A 26,822-nucleotide genomic window follows, 5' to 3' on the forward strand; every position below is an offset into this window, starting at 1 on the left:
AAGCTCCATAATGTTATGGGGTTGCTTTGCTGCCTCTGGCACTGGGTGCTTTGAATCTATGCAGGGCACAATGACAGCAGAAGATTATCAAGGCATTCTGGAATTAAACGTAATGCCCAGTGTTAGAATGCTCTGCCTCAGTTTCAAGTCGTGAGTCCTTCAGCAAAACAAAACCTACATCTAACAGAACCCAAGAATAGTTGAAAGGAAACATTGGACCATTCTGAAGTGGCCTGCTGTGAGTCCTGATCTGAATCCAATAGAACATCTATGGAAAGAGCTGAAACGCACAGTTGGGAGAAGGAGCCTAAGATAACTGGAGCAGTTTGCTCAAGAAGAGTGGGACAAATTGCCAGTTGACAAGCATAGAAGTCTTATTCAGAGCTACAGAAAGCATTTTATTGCAGTTATTGGCTCAACAGGTGTGCTATGAAATATTTGGTGACGGGTACCAATAAGTATGGAATAAAGAATGGTGGATGTCATTTACTTGTGTCAGTTACAACTTATTTCATGGAAAATTGGGATTCTCTGGGAAAAAGTGGAAGTACATTTACAGCTTGACACAATTGAAGGTCTTTCTATAATCAATGAAGCACGTACTGACTTCTTTTTGGTGTTCTTTGGCTTTTTCAATTTTCCAGTATACATCAGCAATAGTGCTTCATGGTCCTCAGCCTTTTCTAAAGCTAGCTTGAACATCTGGCATCTCCCCTTCCTTATAGGGATCTAATCTGCACTGGGTGATCCTAAGCATTGTTTTGCTGGCATATGAAATTAAGGATATTGTGCAATAGTTTGCACACTCCGTTAAGTCTCCTTTCTTTAGTTGTGGTATATAGATTGACCTCTTCTGATCTGTTGGCTACTGTGTCATTCTCCAAATTTGCTGGCATAATTTGGTTATAATTTGGTTGTAATTTGACAGATTGTTCTTCTGTTGCTTCCCCTATTTTTGTAGATATCCCATCAATTCCTGTAGCCTTCTCACTTGGTAACAACTGCAGTGCTGATCTAACTTCATCTAGTATTAGAGCGTCTTCTAAGTAGGGAACATCTTCTAAGGTATCTTAGATGTTGACATCTCTACAGAAGTTCAGTGTATTCCTTCCATCCTTCTTTGATCGTCTCTGAATCAATTACTATTTGGCCACTGGCATCATTTAGCATACCAATTTCAGGTTGGAACCTCCTTCTGAGTTCAGAGATCTTTTGGAAGACTTTCATCATTTTTTTCATGCCTGTTTGCTCACACAGCTTTGCAGTACTATACAGGTAGTCTTCGACTTACAACTACAGTTGGGACTGGAATTTCCATCGCTAAGTGATGCAGTCATAAAGCATGATGTCACATGACTGAATCGCTTAGCAACGGCAATCCCGGGCAGTCCCAGTTGCTGTCATAACCCCAAGACATGCGGGTCATTAAGCGGGAAGAAGTGGGAATCCCAGGTATGGAGCACGAGGATGCTGTGAGTGGGGAAAGGCCTGGCAGGCCACACACAAGTTGGGGGAGGGGTGCTGCAGTGCAGCATGAGCTCAGGAAAGCTGGGGAAAGAATATGTTGCAGCTCAGGGGCTTCTTGGTGTGCCATGGCTCTGGGGCAGCTCTGGGGCTGCAAAAAACCCCTGTGCTGCAGGACAGAGCCCAGCCCCAACCTGGCCCAGCAGCACGGCGCAAAGCCACCATGCCCCAGGAAGCCCTAGCTGTCACAGCCATAGTTACCTTGCCACCCTGCACTCCGAGGCCCCTGCCACTCTGTGCTCTGCTGTCACAGTTGACATTTGCCATCTTTTTGCACCCGCTGTTATGAGGTATGCCCACCCTGGCCCTTTGTGAGGCAACTGCTGGCCACATGAGGCCAACTTCCTCAGGTCTCATGAGGAAACTGTCATGCGTGACCTTCAGAAGAAAGCCTTGTGTGGCCAGCAGCTGCCTTTCAAAGGGTCAGGCCAGGCATGCTTGGTCAGCAGTGGGAACAAGAAGATGTCGAAGGTCAGCTAGGGTGGCAGGGGCTGCAGAGTGCAGGAGGCCAAAACAGCATAGATGGGTGGGGGGAGTTGAAGTGCCCCTGTGGTCATAAGTGCGAGTGGGCTGCCAAGGACCTGAATTTTGATCATGTGACCCCGGGGGCACTGCAACAGCTATAACTTCGGGGACCAGTCATAAGTTCCTTTGCTGCCGTAACTTCGAATGGTCGCTGAATGAATGGTTCTAAATCGAGGACTACCTGTAGCCCCATTGTCCACAGTTTGGTTTTCTGTGCATTTGGTGTATTTGGAAGGAGTCAGATTGTCAGCAAAGGATCCTTCAGCATAGGATCGTTACCTTGCCGTGGTGCCGGAGCTTGAGCACATCAATGATGCCATGAGCTAAACCGTGAAGGGCCACCCAAGACGGGAAGGTCATGACAGAGAGGTCAGACTAAATGTGATCCCTGGGGAAGGTAATGGCAACCCACACCAGTATTCTTGCCGTGAAAACTAAATGGATCAGTACAACCAGAGATATGTCGGTATACCATCGGAAGATGAGACTCCCAGGCCGGACGATGGTCAAAATGCTACTGGGGAGGAACAGAGGATGAGTTCAACTAGCCCCAGTCGTGATGACGCAGCTAGCTCAAAGCCGAAAGGATGGCTAGCGGCCGACGGTGCTGGTGGCGAACGGCGAATCCGATGTTCTAAGGATCAACACACCATTGGAACCTGGAATGTAAGATCTATGAGCCAGAGCAAATTGGATGTGGTTATTGGTGAGATGTCAAGATTCAAGATAGACATTTGGAGCGTCAGTGAAGTGAAATGGACTGGACTGGGCCACTTCACATCAAATGACCACCAGATCTACTACTGTGGACAAGAGGACCACAGAAGAAATGGAGTAGCCTTCATAATTAATAGTCAAGTGGCTAAAGCAGTGCTTGGATACAATCCAAAAAATGATAGAATGATCTCAATTCGAATTCAGGGCAAGCCATCTAACATCACAGTGATCCAAATATACGCCCCAACCACAGATGCTGAAGAAGCTGAAGTAGAGCAGTTCTATGAGGATCTGCAGCACCTACTGGACAACACGCCTAAAAGAGATGTTATTTTCATCACAGGAGACTGGAATGCTAAGGTGGGCAGTCAAATGATACCTGGAATTACAGGTAAGCATGGCCTGGGAGAACAAAATGAAGCAGGACATAGGCTGATAGAATTTTGCCAAGACAACTCACTCTGCATAACAAACACTCTCTTCCAACAACCTAAGAGATGGCTTTATATATGGACTTCCCCAGATGGACAACACCGAAATCAGATTGACTCCATCCTTTGCAGCCAAAGGTGGCGGACATCTATACAGTCGGTAAAAACAAGACCTGGAGCTGACTGTAGTTCAGATCACGAACTTCTTCTTCCACAATTTAGAATCAGACAAAAGAGATTAGGGAAGACCCACAGATCAGCTAGATATGAGCTCACTAATATCCCTCAGGAATATGCAGTGGAGGTAAAGAATCGATTTAAGGGACTGGGCTTAGTAGATAGGGTCCCGGAAGAACTCTGGACAGAAGTTCGCAACATTGTTCAGGAGGCGGCAACAAAATACATCCCAAAGAAAGAGAAAACCAAGAAGGCAAAATGGCTGTCTGCTGAGACACTAGAAGTAGCCCAAGAAAGAAGGAAAGCAAAAGGCAACAGCGATAGGGGGAGATATGCCCAATCAAATTCAAAATTCCAGAGGTTAGCCAGAAGAGATAAGGAATTATTTTTAAACAAGCAATGCGCAGAAGTGGAAGAAGACAATAGAATAGGAAGGACAAGAGACCTCTTCCAGAAAATTAGAAACATCGGAGGTAAATTCCAGGCAAAAATGGGAATGATCAAAAACAAAGATGGCAAGAGTTCAAGAAAAGTTGGCAAGAATATACAGAAGACCTGTATAGGAAGGATAACAATATCGGGGATAGCTTTGACGGCGTGGTCGGTGAGCTAGAGCCAGACATCCTGAAGAGTGAGATTGAATGGGCCTTAAGAAGCATTACTAATAATAAGGCAGCAGGAGACGACAGCATCCCAGCTGAATTGTTCAAAATCTTGCAAGATGATGCTGTCAAGGTAATGCATGCTATATGCCAGCAAATTTGGAAAACACAAGAATGGCCATCAGACTGGAAAAAAATCAACTTATATCCCCATACCAAAAAAGGGAAACACTAAAGAATGTTCAAACTCTCGAACAGTGGCACTCATTTCACATGCCAGTAAGGTAATGCTCAGGATCCTGCAAGGTAGACTTCAGCAATTCATGGAGCGAGAATTGCCAGATGTACAAGCTGGGTTTAGAAAAGGCAGAGGAACTCGGGACCAAATTGCCAATATCCGCTGGATAATGGAAAAAGCCAGGGAGTTTTAGAAAAACATTTATTTCTGTTTTATTGACTATTCTAAAGCCTTTGACTGTGTGGACCATAACAAATTGTGGCAAGTTCTTAGCGGTATGGGGATACCAAGTCATCTTGTATGCCTCCTGAAGAATCTGTATAACGACCAAGTAGCAACAGTAAGAACAGACCACGGAACAACAGACTGGTTTAAGATTGGGAAAGGAGTACAGCAGGGCTGTATACTCTCACCCTACCTATTCAACTTGTATGCAGAACACATCATGCGACATGCTGGGCTTGAGGAATCCAAGGCTGGAGTTAAAATCGCTGGAAGAAACATTAACAATCTCAGATATGCAGATGATACCACTTTGATGGCTGAAAGCGAAGAGGAACTGAGGAGCCTTGTGATGAAGGTGAAAGAAGAAAGTGCAAAAGCTGGCTTGCAGCTAAACCTCAAAAAAACCACGATTATGGCAACCAGCTTGATTGATAACTGGCAAATAGAGGGAGAAAATGTAGAAGCAGTGAAAGACTTTGTATTTCTAGGTGCAAAGATTACTGAAGATGCTGACTGCAGTCAGGAAATCAGAAGATGCTTAATCCTTGGGAGAAGAGCAATGACCAATCTCGATAAAATAGTTAAGAGCAGAGACATCACACTGACAACAAAGGTCCGCATAGTTAAAGCAATGGTGTTCCTTGTAGTAACATATGGCTGTGAGAGCTGGACCATAAGGAAGGCTGAGAGAAGGAAGATAGATGCTTTTGAACTGTGGTGTTGGAGGAAAATTCTGAGAGTGCCTTGGACTGCAAGAAGATCAAACCAGTCCATCCTCCAGGAAATAAAGCCAGACTGCTCACTTGAGGGAATGATGTTAAAGGCAAAACCGAAATACTTTGGCCACATAATGAGAAGACAGGACACCCTGGAGAAGATGCTGATGCTAGGGAGAGTGGAGGGCAAAAGGAAGAGGGGCTGACCAAGGGCAAGATGGATGGATGATATTCTAGAGGTGACGGACTCGTCCCTGGGGGAGCTGGGGGTGTTGACGACCGACAGGAAGCTCTGGCTGGTCCATGAAGTCACGAAGAGTCGGAAGCGACTGAATGAATAAACAACAACAGAATGTCAGCCTTGCACACCTAGATGAACTAATGCTACATAAGAATTATAAGATTACATTAACAGAACCTTTCGAGTCTGAAAGTGCATTTCTCCTCCATTGTGTCAGGCTCTGCCTGCTAACCAGTAAAGACACAGACACTAGCGTGGGCTTAGATTCTGGCTTTATTGATAGAACAAGAGTGCATGCCTTTTAGAAAAGCTGAGAGTGAGTGGAGTGCGCTGGAACGGGATTTAAATAGCCCGTGCTGGTCAGTGCTCCACCCCTGCTTACTTCGGGTGCGCCCCAAGCCCTGTCGGTTCCGTTGCCGGTAGGTGATGGGTCATGGAGCCCCTCCTGTGCTCCAGGCATTTCCTTAATTGCTTCCCTGGCCGGTGATGGTTCATTGCCGGGCGATCAGGTTCGTAATCTCTTTGACAGCTCAGGCGCGCCTTGTGGTCTGGTCTTGTCAATTACCTTCTTTGCAACATTGTATCTCTCTTCCGCGCCTCCAGCTAGAGTTGATACTTTGTTGCCAGCACCTGTTGCTCTCTTTTGTTAGCTAGTTGCCTTTTCCCTTAATCCGCCCGGTACCCATTTCCCTGCATTGTCATGCGAGCTTTTGCGATGTCACAAGCATCGCAACGGTGATCATGACATACTGCCCCCCTTTGAGAAGGTTAAGCTGCGGGTTTGGAGGGATAGGCGGTATGGAAGGTGTGGATCAGGTTGGGGGCCTGGACGTCACGGGCAGCGACCCACTCAGGGTGTGGAAAGTGTTTCCACTTTACGAGGTATTGGAGGGAGCCCCACCACTTGCAGGAGTCAAGTACCTCCTTCACTTCGAAGTGTTGCTGCCTGTCTATCATCACTGGTGGAGGGGGGGGCGTGCGTGGGTGCCACCGGGAGGGATCACTTGCCGGCTTGAGTAAGCTGCAGTGAAATACCGGGTGCAGTCTCTTTAAATTATGGGGAGGTCCAAGCGCACCGTGACTGGGTTCACGATTTGTGTCACCTGGAATGGTCCAATAAACTTGGGGGCCAGCTTCTTCAATGGTTGTGGCGATTTTATGAATCTGGTGGATAGATAGACCATGTCCCCCACCTGAAATGTTGGTTGCTGGCACCGGTGTTTGTCCGCTTGTAATTTGTACGCCATTTGTGCCTCTTTAAGCGCATCCTTGATGACCGGCCAGGAATCTGTGAGTTTCTCACCCCAATCACAGGCGGCCACTGTTGGGGACGGAGGCTGAGGTAGTTCAGGGATGGGGACGAACTCCCGACCCGACACTACCCCAAAGGGGTTTTTTCCCATGCTTTGGTGTATCGTGTTGTTGTATGCGACCTCTGCAAACGGGAGGAGGTCCACCCAGTCATCTTGGTGATAGATTATGTAGGAGTGGAGGAATTGCTCCAGTGTGGCATTAAGGATCTCTGTGGATCCGTCCGTCTGGGGATGCCAGGAGGTTGACAGGGCTTGCTGGGTACCTATCAGTTTCAAAAAAGCCCGCCAAAACCTCGAGGTAAATTATGTGCCCCTATCGGTCACCAAGCGGGAGGGACAGCCGTGTAGGCGGTACACGTGGACTAGGAACAGTTTTGCCAGCTGTTGGGCTGACGGGATCGAGGCGCAGGGGATAAAATGCGCTTGTTTTGAAAAATAGTTTTTTACCACCCAAATGACCATTTTCTTTTGGCTGGGCGGTAAGTCGACTATGAAGTCCATTGAAATTTCATCCCAAGGGCGGGAAGGTTCAGCCACGGGTTGCAGCAGCCCCTGGGGTTTGCCAGCCGGTCGCTTGGCCATAGCGCACACTGGGCAGGATGCCACATACGTCTTGATGTCCTTCCTCAGCGAGGGCCACCAAAACTGTCTCCGAGTCAGGTGTAGGGTTTTCAAGAACCCGAAGTGACCAGCCTGTTTGCTGTCATGTGATCTGTTGAGGATCACCTGCCGTTGTGAGTCGGGTACATATAACCTTCCCTCCGCCCATGCAAGGTCCTGGTCCATAGTGACCTTGTTGGGGTTGGCGAGGAGCCAGGGGTCAGATTTTAATGCCGTTATAAAATCTGCCCGTAGCCCACCTGGCATTTGAGGTTCCCTGCGTCTAGGGGCGGGTTGCATCGTAGTTGTTTGCGAGGGGGGGCAGGCTGTCCCTGAGCGCGACCCCGGGTGACCGCTGCCATACCCAGCTGGGAATCGGAAAGCACCGTCCCTACGATGTCGGAGATAGGCTCCGCATCCTGAGGCAGTCGGGAGAGTGCGTCTGCCAGGAAGTTCTTTTTGCCTGGTATGAACTTCAGCTGGAAGTTGAACCGGCTGAAGAACTGAGCCCAGCGTATTTGCTTGGGACTGAGGCGCGGGGTGTACGGAGTGCCTCGAGGTTGCGGTGGTCTGTCCAGACCTCAAACGGGCAAGTCGTCCCTTCCAAAAGGTGACGCCAAGCCTCCAGCGCTGCTTTAACCGCAAACGCTTCCTTTTCCCACACGTGCCAGCGCCTCTCGGTCTCCGAGAATTTCCTTGAGAGATAGGCGCATGGCTTCAGGATTCCAGCGGAATCCTTTTGCAGCAGGATGGCGCCTATTGAGAAGTCAGAGGCGTCCACCTGCACCACAAAAGGCCGTTCGTGGTCTGGGTGAGCTAGAATTGGCTCCACTGTGAACAGTGCTTTTAGCCTGTCAAACACGGTTTGACAGGCAGGAGTCCAATTAAGTACAGCCCCCGGGTTTTTTACCTTGCGCGTCTCCCCGATGCCTTTGGTCTTGAGCAAATCGGTTAAGGGTAGGGCGATTTCCGCGAACCCCCTCGCGAAGGACCTATAGAAATTCGCGAACCCAAGGAAGCTTTGAAGCTGGCGCCTGGTGCATGGGCGTTCCCAGCTCAAAACTGCCTGAACCTTTGCGGGGTCCATCTCTACGCCTTTGTCAGAGATTCTGTACCCTAGGTAGTCCAAGCGCGACTTGTGGAATTCGCACTTGGACAGCTTAGCGTAGAGTTTGGCTTTCCGGAGCTTAGTGAGGACTTGCCTCACTAACCTCTTGTGTTCCCTCTGCGTCCTCGTGTAGATGAGGACATCATCCAGGTAAACCAGTATGCCCTTGAATAGGTGTTCATGCAGTACCTCGTTGATGAGTTGCATGAAGACCCCCGGGGCCCCTGCAAGACCGAATGGCAGTACCTTGTATTGGAAGGAGCCCAAGGGGCAGTTGAATGCCGTTTTCCACTCATCCCCCTCCCTGATGCAGATTCTGTAATATGCCTCGCGGAGGTCGAGTTTGGAAAACACCCTTCCCTTTGACAGGTGTGCTAGCATGTCCTTTACGAGGGGTAGGGGGTATTTGTTGGATAGGGAAGTGGAATTTAATCCGCGGTAATCGGTGCATAGTCTCAGGGTGCCGTCCTTCTTTTCCCGAAATAGGACGGGTGCTCCAACCGGCGAGTTCGCTGGTTCTATGAAGCCCCTGGAGAGGTTTTTGTCCAAGAATTCCCGCAGCACCGCTAATTCTCTCTGGGTCATGTGGTAGATCTTGGGCTTGGGTAATGGGACGTCTGGGAGCAGTTCAATTGTGCAGTCCGTCTTGTGGTGGTGGGGTAATTGGTCCGCCTCCTCTTCTCCGAAGACATCTGCAAAGTCTGCATATTGCTCCGGCAGTCCTTATGGGGGGCGGGGGTCGTGGGTATGGTCGACGACTTCTGCCCTCCCCACCGTTGGAGCAGATGGTTTGTCCGGTGTCAGTGCCTGGTAGGCCCCGTCTTTGAACTTGATGGAGCGTGTCCTCCAGTCTATGTGTGGGTTGTGGCGTGCTAGCCAGGGGATCCCCAGCACTACTATGGGTTTCCCTATCTGGGTTACCACAAAGTTTATGGATTCCTTGTGGGTACCCATTGTCAGGGTGACCTTTCCGGTCCTCTGGGTGGCCGGTCCCCCCCCCCCCCTGCTGTAGAGCCATCTAGTTGTTGGAACGCCAGCAGTTTAGGGAGCGGGGGAACAGGGCAGTTTTAGTGTGGCGACAATGTCCAGGTGGATCAGATTTCTGGAGCACCCAGAATCCACCAGAGCTTCGACCGCAATGGCTCTAGGGCCATAAGAGAGTTTAATTGTCCCTGCCAGGATGGAGCAATCATCACTCACCCTGGGGTTGTTGCGCCCCTTCTTCACCACCTGCTCAGCGGCGCTGCTTAGAGCAGGTGGGGAGCGTTTTCTGCCGGCTGTTCTTGGGCGTCGATCGCGTCCCCTGCGAGGTAGGTGTCCGCGTCCTCATCCCGGGTTGCTAACGCTCCTGTCAGGCATCTGGGGGGGTTGGATGGCTTGTGCGGTGTCTTCGGCATGGGTCTGGGCGAGCGATTCATTGTCCTGTTTTTGGAACAGTCCGCCGCTCGGTGGCCCGTCTTCCCACACCTGGTACACTGCCCGTGGGCAAGCCTCCATTGTTGGTCTGCGTGCCAGGTCGGGTCCGACTGTGGGACTGGTCCTCTGGTGCTGGGAGGGATTTTGTCATCTGCGGTTGCGAGCAGGAACGTACGCTGAGCATGCTCCGCTTTTCTGGCTAGGCAAATCCACCCGTGAAGGGAGGCTGGGTCGTCCCTGTAGAGTGCCCATTGTAGCACCTCCCAGTTGAGGCCACGCTTGAACATGTCAATCAGGGTGGTCTCAGAGCATTCCGTGATTTTGCCTGTGAGGACCTTGAACTCAAGGGCGTAGTCGGCCACCGTTTTTCTTCCCTGGCGCAGCGCTTGAAGTGTGCACTTGGCCCTTTCTTTCGCCAGGGGATCCTCAAAGTAATGCTTCAGCTCGGCTAGGAAGTCGTGGAAATTGGCCAAGGCTGGGGCTCCGGACTCGGACATCTGGACGTACCAGTCTGCAGCCCTGTCTTGGAGCTTGGTGGCCACTGCTGAGATTTTAGCGGCTTCTGTGCTGAAGCAATGGCTGTATTGCGCCATGTAGTCCCTCGCATTTGTTAGAAAGAAGGACAGTTTCGTAGGGTTCCCGTCGAATTGTACAGGGAAGTCTTTGGTGAACCTCCCAATTTGTGGGACCCCTACCTGTGGGTGGTGAGGGATGGCTCCCACTGGCCTGGGGCCACGAAGCCCTGCGACAGAGTCTCGTGCTTGGCCCCTTCTGCTTGGGGTTGTTGGCGGGGTGGGTATGTTGCCCCGATCCCCTCTTGCCCCCTGTGCCGCCTCAGTCTTGGAGCGCTCGCCTACGATCGTTGCCAGGGACTGGAGCATATGTTCCAGGTCTCGTACCTTGGCTTCCAGGGCCGTGTCTTTGTCTGGCGTGCCCCGGTCTGCCGATGTCGGGGACAGGAGCAGGTGTTCAAGGTATCGTACCCTGGCTTCCAGGGCCGTGACCCTGTCTGGCGTGCCCTGGTCGTCCGACGTCGGTGCTGCCAGATGCTGTCCAGTCTGTAGTCTTGCGCCTTCCTGCTCGGGTGTTTGGGGGTAGCGGAGCCTCCAGGTGGAGTAGGGTGTTCCCGTCCAGGGTCCTGCTCCGCCGGCCCAAGTGAGGAGTTGCTGGTCCCCGACTTCGTCTTCCATCGGGGTTCTCCTGTCTGGGTTGGAGCTCCAGATCTGGAACTGGGGTGCGGTGTGGGCAGGGAGGGTGTCCGTGTCCCCTTTCGGGTGCGCTGCCTCCAGCAGCTGTCGGGTCGCCTCTGCCTCTTGCGGGCTGTCCTTCACGCCTCTGGTGCGAAGTGCTGGCTCCATCGCTGTTCCCGGTTCTGTTTTTTGCCAGTTGGTCTCTCCCACGGAAAAATGTTCGTCCGGTGGAGCTTGGCAACTTTGGTTTGGTGACTCTCAGCTTTATGTCAGGCTCTGCCTGCTAACCAGTAAAGACACAGACACTAGCGTGGGCTTAGGTTCTGGCTTTATTGATAGAACAGAGTGCATGCCTTTTAGAAAAGCTGAGAGTGAGTGGAGCGCGCCGGAACGGGATTTAAATAGCCCGCGCCGGTCAGCGCTCCACCCCTTCTTACTTCAGGTGTGCCCCGAGCTCCGTCGGTTCCATTGCCGGTAGGTGAGGGGTCATGGAGCCCCTCCTGTGCTCCGGGCATTTCCTTAATTGCTTCCCTGGCCGGTGATGGTTCATTGCCGGGCGATCAGGTTCGTAATCTCTTTGACAGCTCAGGCGCGCCTTGTGGTCTGGTCTTGTCAATTACCTTCTTTGCAACATTGTATCTCTCTTCCGCGCCTCCGGCTAGAGTTGATACTTTGTTGCCAGCACCTGTTGCTCTCTTTTGTTAGCTAGTTGCCTTTTCCCTTAATCCGCCCGGTACCCATTTCCCTGCATTGTCATGCGAGCCGTTGCGATGTCACAAGCATCGCAACGGTGATCATGACACGTTGCCTTTACAGCCCAAGAAACTAGGGAGGGTCCCTTTTGAGATGTTTGTCATGCTCACATTCCTGCTGCTGGCTAAGCTGCCTTTTATCCAACTCTTGCCCTAGTTGCAGCTCCTCCCCGTATCTCCCAAGGTCATTAGATATGGTAGCCCCAATTCATGTTGCAAAATAAGGAGATTCCTCTTTATGTCAGTACAGCTCCTTCCCTGCTGTTATGTTGCCTGCACACTTCAGTGAAGGGAAATCTTCTTCATGGATGCCAGGTAGTCCTAGTGAAATAATGGAGTTGGCCTGAAAAGCATAAACAGTGTTGGGTAGAGCTATGTGGTCCTGTAATCAGAAGCAAAGAAATGGCCAAGCCCTTGCAGAGCAAACTTCGAGACTTTCAGGCTCAGATAAATGAGATAGCTGGAGGGGAGGAGAGGAATCTGTGTAGAGAGAGAGGCTCCTGCTGTGTTGATTTCCACACACATACACCCCTTTTCTAGGGCTATCAGGTCTGGGCTATAAAAACATGGATGACCACTAGACAACAGCTAGGACCATCTGGAATTTTGCAGTCCAGATCTGGTTGTTCTGTCTCTTCAGTAGCACTATTTTTAATGGCCTTACTCTGTTGTGATATAGTTTTTGTCCTTTGCTTTCAGGTAATTGTTCTGAAGCCTGGTGCTAACATTTTTATACTGTTACTTCTTGCAATATAAACTGGCATATAATTTCAGCTGTTCTCAAGGGAGAGGATCACTGAGGGAATGAAGAGAGCTCTTAAACTAGGGGAGCTCTAACCTCCTGCCTATGAGCTTCCTTGTTTCTCTTTTGCAGTTGCTTCCACTCTTTTGCTTCCTTAATCCCTGTAGTCCACAGAGGATGCTGCTCCTTCTTGTTCTCACAACCATCTATTTTCTCAGAGAAGGCAATAAATAGGAAGCAGTTGCAGATTGGAAGAAGAATAGCAAAACTGAAGGTCTTTGTAAGAATTTCTCTTCCAGCTATATGGGGCTTGGCTGCTGCCAACATTACTGGCCCCTGAGATCATGTCCAGGTATGTGCATATTATGGCATCACCAGCCAGTTTTCACGTCCCTCCTTACGTTAATATTAATGTGCAGTCCTTCCATACTTGTGTCAGCAGAAAACTACATTGTACTGATGTTCCACTAGATTGATATTTTTGTGTCGAAGATAAACAAACTACCCACCATGCAAGCCAGATATCTGGTCTCTCTCTCAGTCCAAGCCATTGAGGATAGTTTCCAATGACCAGATGGAGCAAGTCATGTTCACAGTAAATGTTAGTAGTCAAAAAGATCTAGGCAGATCCCTGCTCTGGATTATATTATCACCTGTCTTATCACAGAGGTGTCATAGATCATTTATATAGCAAGACTTGTACGGGATGAAAACACAATTTTAACAGTGGACAACTAAATACAACTTCAGGCTGCCACTATAGCAGGCTGGGAATGGAACTGTTAGCAAGGCATCTTCATACAATGTTAAGTGGGATGTGAGAAGGAGACTAAATGTTTATAGGCAACAACAGTATGGATCATCCCTTGCAGAGATAGCCTTTTCTGATCTATCTTCTTTCTGCTTTGTTTTGGTAATAAAGGGAAAGAGAAAAATCAAGGTGTGGATAGGGATTCTGACTAGACTGATTGGTCATCAAATGCTTCATGTGGAGCCATTGGATGATGTTCTTCCCACCACTGTGCAGCTGGGAAGCAGCCATCTGTCACTTATTTTAAACTTAGCATGTGATCCACAGGTTCCTTGTATTCACAACTAACCTAAAGAGCGTTCCTAGAAACAAACTATGGGATGTTCTCTGGTGAACAGACTCTATCAGAGTCTACTCATCAGGTGATGCAGGAAGTTTAAACAAGCTATGGATAGCAATTTCCTTATGGTACTGCTTAGGGGCAAGAGCCTGTCGATGGATTCACATGAACCCTTGGTTTAATACCGCAGGGTATTTTTTATGTTCTTGTTCTTCTGGTTTTTGTGGATGGCGAGAAAGCCTTTTCTGTTCTTTCAGGAATTTAGTTATCTCGCTGTGCTGGCTATATGTTTTGTTTAAAACGTAACCTTCTAAAGGGCTGTGGAAATGTCCTCTTTGAAAGGGGGAGATCCTTGTTTTAATATCTGATGGAAATATCATGTGATGCAAGGGAGCTGCTTATAAATGAAAAGAGTGGGGAACTTGTTATGATTTAATGGCTAAAAAAGAAAAATAATGAGGGAAGCTGACCCACAGAGGAAAAAAAAAAGAGGTGTAGATTAGGACAACTTTTCCTAAGCTGATGCCTTCCTGATGGGTTGGACTAGAATGCCCCCGATTCCTAGTCCACATGACAAGTGATGGGAATAGTCATCCATCACCAGGTTAAGCCAGGCTCAGTTAAAGGATAGAAAGAGAAAAATTAGGCTGCCCATTTCATTTCCCTGCTCACCCCCACCTCTAGAATACTCTGGTATTTTGATGAAGGGAAACAACTGAACCTGACATTAAGGAGAGGGAGGAAACTTCCTGTTTCTGGAAACTTCCTGTAATAATGTAACTGAACAGTTTTGAGATTTCACAATGCTTTCCATTTCCTAATTAGGACAAGCCTAAAAGGGAACAGTTGGCATTCCCGTTGGTGAGGGCCATGTGTTACCTGCAGCCGGCCAAGTCGCGAATGAGCTTGATTTTTCTCTTACCTACGTTCTGCGGTTGGCAGCTGCTCTGAGCAGGTGCTCGCTCTCTTTAGAGCAGATGGCACCAAAAGTGAGTTTGTTGGCAAGTGCCTCTGCAAAGCAACCCTTCTTCTCACACATATTGATGTGTATACAATGTGTCACACTCAGTCAGACCCGTTTTTTGTTATGGAGCACTTCAGTTTGTGATAGAAGGTCAGTGAGAGGAAGGGCTCTGGCTTGGCCTGATGACTGTTGTGATCTAAGAACAGTTGTAGTTTAAGGACCAGACCAAATGGCTTTTCCTCGTGTGATACCAGTCCATTTAAAGAAACATGCATTAATGGATGCTTAATAAGCAGTCAAATATCTTCCGATTCAAATCAAATCTTCAGTATTTTGAATTTTTTTTTAAAGAGGTCATTATGCAGATTATTCCAATTAGAGATGTTTTCTTCAGCAAACAGATATAAGAATTGTGGTTCATGGGGATTGGTTCTGGAGTGAAATGGGCAATTCAGCCTGGGTAATACTGATTGTAGCTTACTTGCTTTACCTAATTTCCTCTTTCCCATATTTCCTTTTAAATGACACATGCCTCTCCCTTTTCGTACACTCTAAAAGCAAGATACTTGATCAAGAAAAAAAATGAGTGATGTATTAATTGCTGTGATCAGTCTGGGGTTTCTTTCTCTGACACCTATTAATTGGGATCTTACAGAATCCAGTCTTTGTGAATCGTGATGTGAACTGACTTGTTCTATGAGGCTAGAACTACCATATCAGAATTTTGCATTTCTTCAAATTTTACAGTGCAATTCTTGATTCCAGAAACATTCTGAAAGTTTGTGTATTTTGGTATTAAATTTATTTACAAATTTGTACATTTAGATAAAATATGCTCAGAAATATGTTCTCAGTGAGAAAATAGATACAGAAATAATGTACTTACGTACAGATTTTTGTGCTGAATCCTTTTTTAAATCCCACATCACAGTGGTAATGGGATAGAATTAACTTCAGATTGAACGGATGTGCAAGTGACACAAGCCATAAATATCCGTAAAGAGACTGATTTAATACAGCAGGGTATTTTTTATTACATTACAATGCAAGCTCCACCCTTTTTGTATATGTGCTGTGGCATATGTAACGGGTAGAGTTTCTACTGTAGTGCCTGCTTTGTCATTCTGATGAGAGAGTCAGATTCTATAAATGCCTCCGCTATTAGTAATAGGCTGGAGTTTTTAATATACCACCCTTAAACATCAGCTAGGAGGGGGTGCCTAGCTAGCCTTGGTTGATGTCAAAAGATTAAGCTTTCTGGTTAGCCTTGGAATGGCAGAGCAGCAGGAAATTCCACTGTGGTAGGCTAGATTGGGGAATTGAAGAAACAACCCAGAAGATGACAGTGGCAAACCAGGAGTCAAGCTCAGCTTGAAGGAGGCTTATCCATTATCCCACAACCTTTAAGCATCTTTTAAAAACTGCTTTACAGTGAAAACACTCAACCAAACCATTAAAAGGGTAACCACAAATGAAAGGAAAGCACAACCCAACAGACACGTGTGGGCTTTCTGTTCACTCACATGGTGCTGAAATTTCCATTGAATGAGTAGTTTTGATTGAGATATATGTGGGTTGGCCTTGGTCAATTCTGTTCCTATTTCTGTTATTCTGATACCCTATTGTTCTTTTTTGTTGTTGTTGTTAAAAACGTTTATAATATTGTAATGTATTTTTAATTCCTTGTTTTCATATTTCTACAAATTGTAACTTGCCCTAAGTTGCTCAGTGAACTGAATGGAATATGTTTCTAATAAATAAATCGGGTTACTCAATTAATCCACTTTTTTAGTTCATGCACTCTACCAAACCAGAGGCTAACCTATACAGTTTGATTTGCTTAACATGCTAAGCTACAAAGAAACCAGCCAAAGTTAGTGCTAATCAATTTCATGTGTTATGCAAATGCATTTGTTCAATCTTGGACCATGTTAAATGGGTTGTGTGAATAGAGCTGACTTTCTGGTTCCATAGCTATGCCTGTTGCAGTGGCACAGAGTGTGGCATGTACTGACTTTTCCATAGCAGAATCCTATCTAATGGCAAACAGTCTAAATCACAACCCTTTGTGACACAATTCCCTTTGTAACACATTCAGGATAAAGTTCAAATATAGTGATACTATATCAATTCATCAACCATAGAAAGTATGTGAATTTTTGCTTTCTGATCATCATCTCAAAAGAGCACTCAGCGTTTTCAGGTGTTCTGGCATATTGAACTTTAATGTGTTAGCTTTAATGTGTTCACTGTAGCACGATCTAAACATTCAAAGCCATTTCTATAGTTTTAAAACTTTTAATAAAATTTACAAAAGTATTGCTATAGTCAATGAAGCATGGATAAACTGCCATAGTTAATGAAGCATGATAAACAGCCAGTCAAGTTGTGTTAGCCCTTCGAGGTAGTCCAGACAAGAAGCACAACCAGGAGCATCAGCACTAACTTTATTGTAAGGATACATTAAACAGAATCTTGCAAGACTGAAAGTATTTCTTCCCTCCTCTCTTTTCAGTCTCCAGAAAACTAGGGAGGGTCCCTTCTGAAACACTTGCCATGCTTTTCCCCCACCTGTGGACTGAGCTGCCTCTTAACAGACTGTAGCCCTGGCTGTGGGTCTTCCTCCTGTCTTCCAAGGTCACTCCCACATACCATCACAAGTTGGCTAAGTGCTGATACCTTCTGAAATGCTTGCAGTCAAGTGTAACCTAATCTTCTTTGTTTAAGCTTAGATTCCTGTTTTTTTTCCATGGCTACATCACATTCATTCAATCCAGAGGCAAAAGAACTGACCAGAAGGGGCTTGTTCATTTCCTTTCTCCTGGGGCACCAAGACCCCCATGCTAGCTTGGCTTAGCTGTTCATTTTAAACAAACAACTGGAGTTGAGGCAACCAGATGAGACTGACATCTGCTTCTTCAACTCTTGCCAAGTCATTGCCGTTCCATAGCTAGCATGGATGAGAGAGGCTACAGATGCCAAGTTCTCTTGGAAAGGCACAGTGCATTCTTCACGTTTCTCTCCCTCTCTCTCCCTCTTCCGCTGGTTTTGTTCCTTCCCTCCAGTATACTAAGGAGTGCATATGATGGATATGATGCTGTTTGAAAGACTGCAAAGAAGAACTTCTCAAAGGACTGGCCCTGTTTAGTGAGGAAAAAAGAGCCCAAGAGGTGATCTAACAGCCCTCATGAGGAGATAATGCCACAAAAGAAAATCATTTAGGCCAAAAGAGTCAGTATCTGTAAGAACTGAAGGACAAATTAGAGTTAGATGGAAGGCTTAAAATCATAAGAATGGTAGAATTCTTGGAAAATGGCCCTTAAACAGTTGCTAATGCACATTTCTCCCTCCACAAATTCAAAAAGCCATTTTATGTCCAGTACTTTTACACACACGCATACACGCACACTTCAGTGAAGGACACAGGAAGCTGCTTTATCAGAATGAGACCAATGACCCAAGTGGCTCAGTGATGCTCCTCAGACAGGCAGAGGCACTCCCACCCCTACTTGGAGAGGCCATGGCAGAACTGAGGTCCACCCTGTTGAGCTTTTCCTCTTGTGGAGAACAGAAACTGAATCTTGGACAGACTGGAAGGACATGCAGACTCTATGTCATGAGTGCCGTTGAGCTGAAGACATCAGCGCAATGGCACACATGACAATAGCAAGGAAACAGGGGAAGGGGCTCAAGATAAGTAGCCATCAACTCACAAAGACTGAAGGACAAGAAACAATGGCTAAACGGATCGCGAGGCACACCCAAGCTGTTAGCGCTAACGCAACGGAGATCGCCCAGCTGACAGCAATCACCGGAGGAATAGAGAAACCGATGATGGGCGATCCCGGAACGCCAGCGGGGCCTCGCAACCCCTCACCTACCGGCAGGACAACGTGTTGGACAAAGGGGGGTGACGTAACCGCGAGTGAGGGGGCGCTGACCGGCGCGGGGTATTTAAACCCCGCACCGGCGCGCTCCTGTCACTCTCAGCTTTTTTCCTATCCTGTACCTACACCGTGAATAAATCAGAGCCTGTTCCACAGAACCAGTGTCTGAGCCTTATTCAGAGGTAGGCAGCGCATGACACTCTAGGAGAAAAAGGAAATCTCCAACAGTTTCTCAAGGAGAAGATGTCCTGTAGCAGTGACTGTAGGATTGCTCCATTGAAAAACTTCAATGGAAGTGATTATTTGAAGATATCCTTTTGGGGGAGGGGGGTTAACTGTAGTGTGAAAGCCAAGGAGACTACCAACTACTAGAAAAATTATTGTACAATGAAGGACTAGACATTCACATGTATCCCATGGCTACCTTATAGCTAAATTAATTTGAGAACCATACACCCTACTCGTGGGAATTTTTTCAACATACTGTTTTCCTTTCAGATTATTTTTTAAATTATTATTTTTAATCCATTTAATCATGTTTGATTCTGGGAGACTGCTTGGACAAGTTCCTGCAGTTTTCTTGGCAAAAATTTTGGAAGTGGTTTGCCATTGCCTAGAGCTGAGAGAGAGTCACTGGCCCAGGGTCACCCAGCTGGCTGTGTGCCAAGGTGGGAGTAGAACTCACCGTCTCCAGTTTCTAGCCTGATGCCTTAACCACTACACCAAACTGGCTCTCTAAAATAAATTATCTAACCTCAGAATTAATAAGAACCCTAGATGCTTGAAGGCACTATTTCTGCTTTGAATGCTATAGCTTCTTTTTTTTGAAAGCTGAAAAGAGATGCATATTGTGGACTTTAATTCTCTTCTTAAAAGAGTTGTTTAAAGTTCTGATTGGCTCATGGAAACCATAAACCAATGCAGATATTTTAGTAACGGTTTTGCTGGCAGGTTAGTGTGAGGAGGAGCATGGAAGTCAGCTTTTAGGCTCCTTCCCAAATTTATTAGATGCCAAGAACGTATTTGTAAAGTAAGATTGAAAGTTGGTCCTGCAGCATGGGACTGGTGAGCTTTTATCTGTTAGGAAAATTATAAGCTGACAAATCTTTTCTGCCAGCTGGATCTGGACAATGGACCAAATTGCATCTCCAAACTTAAATGATGAGTCCCTAAAGAGAAGGGACTTTGAATTTTCCAAAACCATATTATTTTATTCTAGATATTACTCAAAAGCTTGAGTGCAACCCAGATTCAAGCAAACTCTACTTTTTAACTCCCTGATCCACTGAGAGCAGGCATCAAATGAACACACTCATTTAATTGGTATCAAAACTAAATCTAGGCTGACAATATAGGCAGTACTGAGGATCTGGAAGTTGAAGTCTACATATCTCGAGGACACCCAGCTGGGGAAGGTTGCCCTAATATTTGTGCTTTTTTATGACAAAGGCTATTATCAGATCTTCTGCTCCTTCTAGAGGAAGCAAATGCACTGTCCATGTCCAGATTTCATCCAGATTTTCTAATCTCAAAGGTTTGAGTGCACATTACCCTATCTCTTGTTTTTGTAAACTGGCATAATGGATTGAATGAAAAGTAATGCCTCCAGTATTGTAAGTTGCCAACAGATGGCAGTACTAATGAATTAGAAGCTCTGACATTTTCTTTAACATGTGTTCTGTCACTTCAGTTCGGGGGAGTTTCTGTGAGAAACTTCTATCTTTTCCCAAAATTGAAGGAATACCTTCATGGGCGTCTGTTTGATGCAAATGGAAAGGTGGAAATGACTGTTGGGACCTGATTGAAGAGACAAAGTTGAGTTCTTTCATGATTGCTTTAACAAGCTTGTCCATTGTAAGCAGAAGTATGAAGTGACTGGTAGCAATTATGTAGAAAAGTAAATACAGGGTAACATAAGAGCTCATTCCAAGGATTATTTTCCTATTTCATTTATTAAAATATCTCTGTTTAAACTAAAGTTATGGAGATGAATGTTTTACTTTTCATTCAACCTTCATATATAGGAAAATACTTCACTGAGGGTGATCTTTTATTATTAGCAATAGGAAAATTTGCCTAATACTCTCCACACTTTTATCTTGAATCTCATTGCAGGACCTCTGTGAAGCCTGTAATTCTCCTATAGTAAGCTAAGACTATGACAGAGTCATGCATTTGGTTTTTTGTCCATTGTCTTTAGATCCTTCCTTTTGTCCAAGGAGTTATAGCTGGATATGTAGTATTCATCTTTCTCCAAATGTATCCACAGTCACTTTCAGAAGTTTGGGCTGAGGGATTTGATTAGATTGATAATCTGAAGGAGTCTGGGAGCACCTTTTCAGATTAACTATTCTCCTGATTTTTTACTACCATACACTAGCATGGCTCACCTTCTACAATGACTAGACCAACATCACCCAGGGAGCTTCTAATGAGTGTGGATTTGAATCTGGATTGCCCACTCTTAGATTAATCCTCTACCCACCATTCTATACTTGCTCAAATTCACATTAATCCTAGATTTAGAGCCAAATACTTCCTCAATATTTTCTCTTTCTTATCTAGTTGGATGATCTATTATTAATCATGCATATGACTTCTTATAAAGGAGCAAACAATTCCTAATAAAACTCTTCCCTTCCTTTCCTTTGTCTTTGGCAGGTATTGACGGAAAATGGTTTTGGTGTTATCACAACTGAAATCCGTGCGGCTCCAGAGTTCTATTATGCTGAAGAATATCATCAGCAGTACCTAAGCAAGCACCCTAATGGTTACTGTGGACTTGGAGGCACGGGGGTTTCCTGCCCTGTTGGTATTAAAATATGATCTTTACTCATAGAGCAACAATTCCTTAAACATGACAAATGTAAAGAACTGTGCTTTGGATTTGTACTGCAGATTTCAGTGTAGCTTTCACAAATGTCATGAAATCAGTGGCATTTATTCTCAAGGAAAGGCATAGGACCAAGTTATGCACAAATTAACTGTAGAATCCTCCTTGGACTAAATCATTTTGACTTTAGAAAGGAAAAGTGCATTTTTAAATAAAAACAAACTCATTGCATTTAGAAAATCTGCATAATGGAGGAGGGTTTTCTACTTAAGCACAGTTCTCTCTACTTTTTCAGAGGATGAATGGCCCCCTGAAGCTGGGGAGGGTCACCCTTAAAAATATAGGAACATCTGAAATGGCACAGTCCATGATGGTTTATATCAGACACATATAATTTCTGAAGACATGAAGGCCACATTGGTTTTTCTATGGCATGTTGAGGGTTAAACTCCAAAAGTGCAATGTCCATTGGTGCAGTGTTTAGAGGAGCTGTATTTTTAAATAAATGAATGCCTTAAACCATTGCAAGGGTTAAGATTAAGGAAGTGTTGCTCCTTAAACCCTTCCCAATGCCTAAAATGAGGGGAGAAGATTAATTTTTGGCCCTACACACATTGGGGTCTGCAAAAGTGGTGCTAGTAGATTGCATGTGACCTCTAGGCTGCATTTTTGCATACTTACAATCTTGCTGAATATGTATGCATCAGAATCCCATTACTGCCATGTGGAGTGATATGCTTTGGTAGGATTTGGTGGTGTTTTGTTTCATATGTGCTAATATAACTTTTTACATTAATACTAAAACCTGAAGACTTAAGGCAAAGGTATGCATTTCAGGTTTAAGTAACAAAAAAGGATATTAGCAAAATTATTGGGGAAGGTGGTGCTTCCTGTGGTTGAATTGGAGTTGAGAAACTGGAGGCGAGAACAGGGCTAGCAATTGACACCTCTCCTACTTCTTCACTCAAAATAGCCAATCCTGCAATTCAATTTATAAATTAGTACCAGAGATACAATATTAACAACTAGCTTTTAGCATGATAGCTCTGCCCCAGGTTTGTGGTACTATTGTATATATACTTCATGAAGTTAACTGCTAAATAAATTTTAAGTGAGAACATTATGTAGGTGTAACTACCCTTAATAATTGTAACATTATGCTTGAAATGGGGTATTTGCTGAGGGATGTGAGAACATTGATACTGAGTAAGTTTCTTAACTGATTTCTCAGCTTGATTTCTGAAATGCAAAAGGGAAGTTTGAAGTTTTATGAGGTCTTCCACTCAGATTTTTTTCATGCCCAAATATTTGTTTCATACAAGCATGTTTAAGAATGTGTTCTCTAATTCTTCCAACCAGTCCCCAACTCTTACACCAACACACACACACACACACACACACACAGTTTTCAATAGTGGAAGTGGATTGCATGCAGAAGAACCAAAATAAAGTAAGTTCTGTTGACCTGAAAATTGGTCTGAATTGGTAGGGAGACTGTATCAAATGTATCACAATAAAGGGCTGCAAATATAGCTGATGGTTCATGTGTGCTTTGTGCTATTATCTCAAGTACATGAAATCCAGGCCTAGGAGTTGACTTTTGGCTCGCAGCTTGGTAACTACAGATCAGATACTCCTTCCTGGAGGTCTCTTGAATTCCACATAGCCATAAATATCTATCCTCAATCTTTGTGGTGCATGTTCATCTCTCTTCCAAATGCTCTGCTGTAAGAAAGAAGTATGGGTGGAATTGTGAATCACACAACCACTTCCAGCTATTTGCTTTTCACCCCGTTGTTCGGTGATAGAAATCTGCAAACATCTGGTGCATTTCAGTGTCAGCCATTGGCTAGGTCTTAACATGTGACTCTGCCTTCCCTCTTGGATCCCCCCCCCCAAAATGCCTGGTTCCTATAGTAACAGAATGTATTGTGTTGAGCATTATACCTCTGAATTGTTCCATTGTTCACTGTCAAGGAAACCAGCACTATCTATAATTTCCCAGCCACTTGGTGAAAAGGAAATGAAAGGGAGAAAGGGGTATAATAATGATGTTGGTACCTTACTCCTGCTGTCTTTGCTCCTGGCTAATATTGGTTGATGTGGGTGGGGGTATTCTACTGGGTGGGACCTCTCTGGCAAAACAATGTTCATTGCCAAGGAGCAATCACGAATTACAGCTTTAGAATCACCACTGTTTAAGATGAAGAGTGCTGTTGGAGTTTGTATTCATTAGCACATCTGATACTATATTTGATTTTGGGTTTAGCAAAGCATCAAGAGGGGTTTTCTCAAATCAGAAAACTTATTTCTCATAGTGGTTGCTTAATGTTATGCTGCTGGATCCTCATTTCAAACAGGCTCTGCCCAACCGGACTGGAGATAGTATTCATTTGTGTATTGCCTAGTAATGCAATTGATTATTCATTGCTTTTGGTTTCTTGGCCTTTGGGCCCATTGTATAGAGGTAACAAATAATTTGCCTCCTTGGTCATAATATGGTGATGTGATCTAATCAATCCAGACATAGCATGAATGTGCTTTCAGAAGGGCTGATGCATTTGCCTCCTGCAAGAAAAACAGGGGAGTCATGGCAATCTCCCTAGATGGGTTTGAAATGACTTTTTTTTTAACTTTTGAGATTTAGGGAAGCTAACAGGCAAAATCAGTACCATAGCCTTGTAAGGCCCCCATCACCCTAAAAAACCCAACTCCTCCAAAAATTGGGGCCATTTTTTTTTCTCTTCTGGATTAGGTTAAAGGGTATGATGGGTGGTTTAAGATGTAGCTTCTTACCAGCCTTCCCCCCAGATTAAAAAAAAATGGGGCATGACATTTTTGGGCCTGCCTATTCCTAGTAGTTATAGTCATCTCAGAAAAAAACAAGGTACTGATTTGCTTAAAGTATAGCTGTGTTCTTCTGTTGATAGTTGCCCTTATCTGGTGCCCTTCAGATGGACTATCTGGTATTTCAACTCCATAATCGGCCATGTAGAAACTTAACTGTATGCTGTTTACAATCAAATACTTGCCTTCCTGCCTTCCTTCCCACTCCCCAAAGGATCTGTGTGGCACTCTGTGCTCCCTCACCTCCCAGGTAGTAAAAAAGTTGGTGCCTGCCTCAGCCCCAATAAGAGTTTGTTCCATAATAATTGCACAATGACTAAAAAAAAGAAAAACAACCAGAATTTGCCATCAAGAATCCACAGTTTGGGGACCAGCAGGGTTCAAAGCCAGTGGCACTAGATGCCCAATTCCTGCTGTCTTCATGGTGGATTCAGATCTGGATAGAGCCTAATTCTCAGCCAAAGGCATGATGGCAGCCAATATCAGACCCCTTCAAAGGGGCCAAGCTGCCTGTAGAGGCCCTAGATGAGATCTTAAGTGGAACCAAGGACAAATCAAAAAACAAAACTATCTGGGAGGTGAGGTTTACAGTGGGCACCAAAAGCTGATTCTGGGACTAAAAGGGACACAGATCATCCTAGGGGAATGGGACATGACCTTTGAAGAAGTCATGCCAGCCTCAACCTGAGTGTAGAGGAAAGACATTCCTTTACCAACAAAAAGAGGGGATACAAATAACTATCTCTGCTGCCAGATGGGCAGGTTTAATCTTTGCCCACATACGTAACATCAGATACATAGATCCTGAAGATGGTATCACATGGTCATATCATAGATTTAATCATCCCTTTGAACACACAAGGTGACCAAAAAAAAATCATTTTCCTGAAGGCTATCAATCACCTTATCTAACAAGTGATTGAGCAGATCCCTCTGAGCAAGAGATTCTTGTGCTTATATTCCAGATTTTTCATTATTCCAATTAAAACAAGGGATGGTACACTATCCTGACTAGAGCAAGTGAACTGTTGCATCAGATACTGCTGGTTCTGGATCCATCATAGAATGTCTCCAGAAAAATGATACTGAGGCCTCACTGAATTTACAGGAGACCAACCTACACATACATATCCACCCATCCCACTGGTTGTTCCTGAGGTTTGAATGCCAGCGTGTTTGCTAGCAATTGAAAGCCCTTCCATCTACTCTGTGGTCAGCTCCTAGAATGTTCATAGAGGTGATTGTAACTGTTGTAGCCATCTCAAATCCCAGGGAATATGTCTCTACCTCTGTCTATATGACTTTTTTTTTCTGATCTGCATTTATCAAGGAAGGCAAAAATAACCACAGTGCAGACCCTCAAGGACTAAGACTTCTTAATCAGTGAAGAAAAGGGCATCCTTCAACTAGCACACAGCCTACATCACCTCAGTACCATTCTCAGCACTAATAGAATGTCTTCTTAATGAGCTGAAATTTTGAACCAAGTTTTATTCTTGGCTTCTGGTTCATGGCAACCCAGGCAGCCTACTTTATTTGTTTATTTATTTATCATATTTCTTTACCGCCCATCTTGTATTGCAACAACTCTGGGCAGTTTACAAGTAAAATTAAAAATAAAATATTAAAATATCATTAAAACAAATACAGTATAAAATATATATACACATAAAATAAGAAATATATATATGTATGTATGTATGTATAAAGTATAAAGTATAAAGTATAAAGTATAAAATATAAAGTCCAAGATGGTGGAGTAATGGTGTCATCATTGGCTCCGTTAAGGAGACAACCACCACCATGATTGGCTATCCCCCTTCCCACCCCAAGCTAGGTGACCCAACCAAGTTTTAACCCCATTTCAGAAGGCTGGGAGAGTGGGGGCCTGCCTCACCTCTGAGGGTAACTTATCCTCAGTTATTCCCAGATGATCTCATGCAGTGGTTTAATGTAGATATTAAAAAGGAGTGGAGAGAGTACTGAACCCTGTGGCACCCCACAAAGGAGGGGCCGCTGGCCAGATCTCTCACTCCCTATCAACACTGATCGGGACTGGGCCTGGAGGAAGGAGGTGAACCAGCGCAAAACTGCGCCACCCATCCCCAACTCCCTGAGCCAACCCAAAAGGATACCATGGTCGATGGTATTGAAAGCTGCTGAGAGGTCAAGAAAAGTCAGGATGGATGCACTGCCCCATCCTGCTCCGACCAGAGATCATCCAAAAGTGCGACCAAAACTGTTTCCATCCCATATCCGGGCCTGAAACCTGACTGAAAGGGGTCCAGATAATCTGTTTCATCCAGGATCCTCTGGAGCTGCAGTGCCACCACTTTCTTGGAGTGGATGAAAATTGTCCAGCACAGTGGGATCCAGTGACGATTTCCTGAGGAGGGGTGCACCAGCACCTCTCTAAAGGCAGCCGGAAATCGACTGGACCCACCCACAGGTCACCTCCTGAGCTGCCTTCGCTAGCCAGGAGGGACAGGGATCTAATTAACACTAATTAACAAGTGTTTACAGACTGAAGAAACTTGTCCACTTCCTTGGGCTCAACAGAGACAAACTGTTCCCAGATAACCGGGTAAGTACGCTCCCCAGGCATCTCCACAGGCCATGCTGCACACTTGGCATGCAACTTGTAACCGTTCTGAGCGATTTTATCCTCCAGATGCCCAGAAAA

General features: G+C 45.4%; 1 protein-coding gene across 2 annotated transcripts in view; it reads left to right on the forward strand.

The window, feature by feature from the left end:
* MSRA (methionine sulfoxide reductase A) overlaps positions 1-22,824 on the forward strand; it is a 242,753-nt gene extending 219,929 nt beyond the window's left edge. For both annotated transcript variants that reach the window (XM_063300883.1, XM_063300874.1), the window contains one exon: positions 21,121-22,824. In XM_063300883.1, the coding sequence (XP_063156953.1) occupies positions 21,121-21,285 (165 nt within the window). In that variant the 3' untranslated portion in view covers positions 21,286-22,824. The remainder of the gene's footprint in view (positions 1-21,120) is intronic.
* The last annotated feature ends 3,998 nt before the right edge of the window (positions 22,825-26,822 follow it).

This window comes from Candoia aspera, chromosome 1, assembly GCF_035149785.1.
Source record: "Candoia aspera isolate rCanAsp1 chromosome 1, rCanAsp1.hap2, whole genome shotgun sequence".
Classification (NCBI taxonomy): domain Eukaryota; kingdom Metazoa; phylum Chordata; class Lepidosauria; order Squamata; family Boidae; genus Candoia; species Candoia aspera.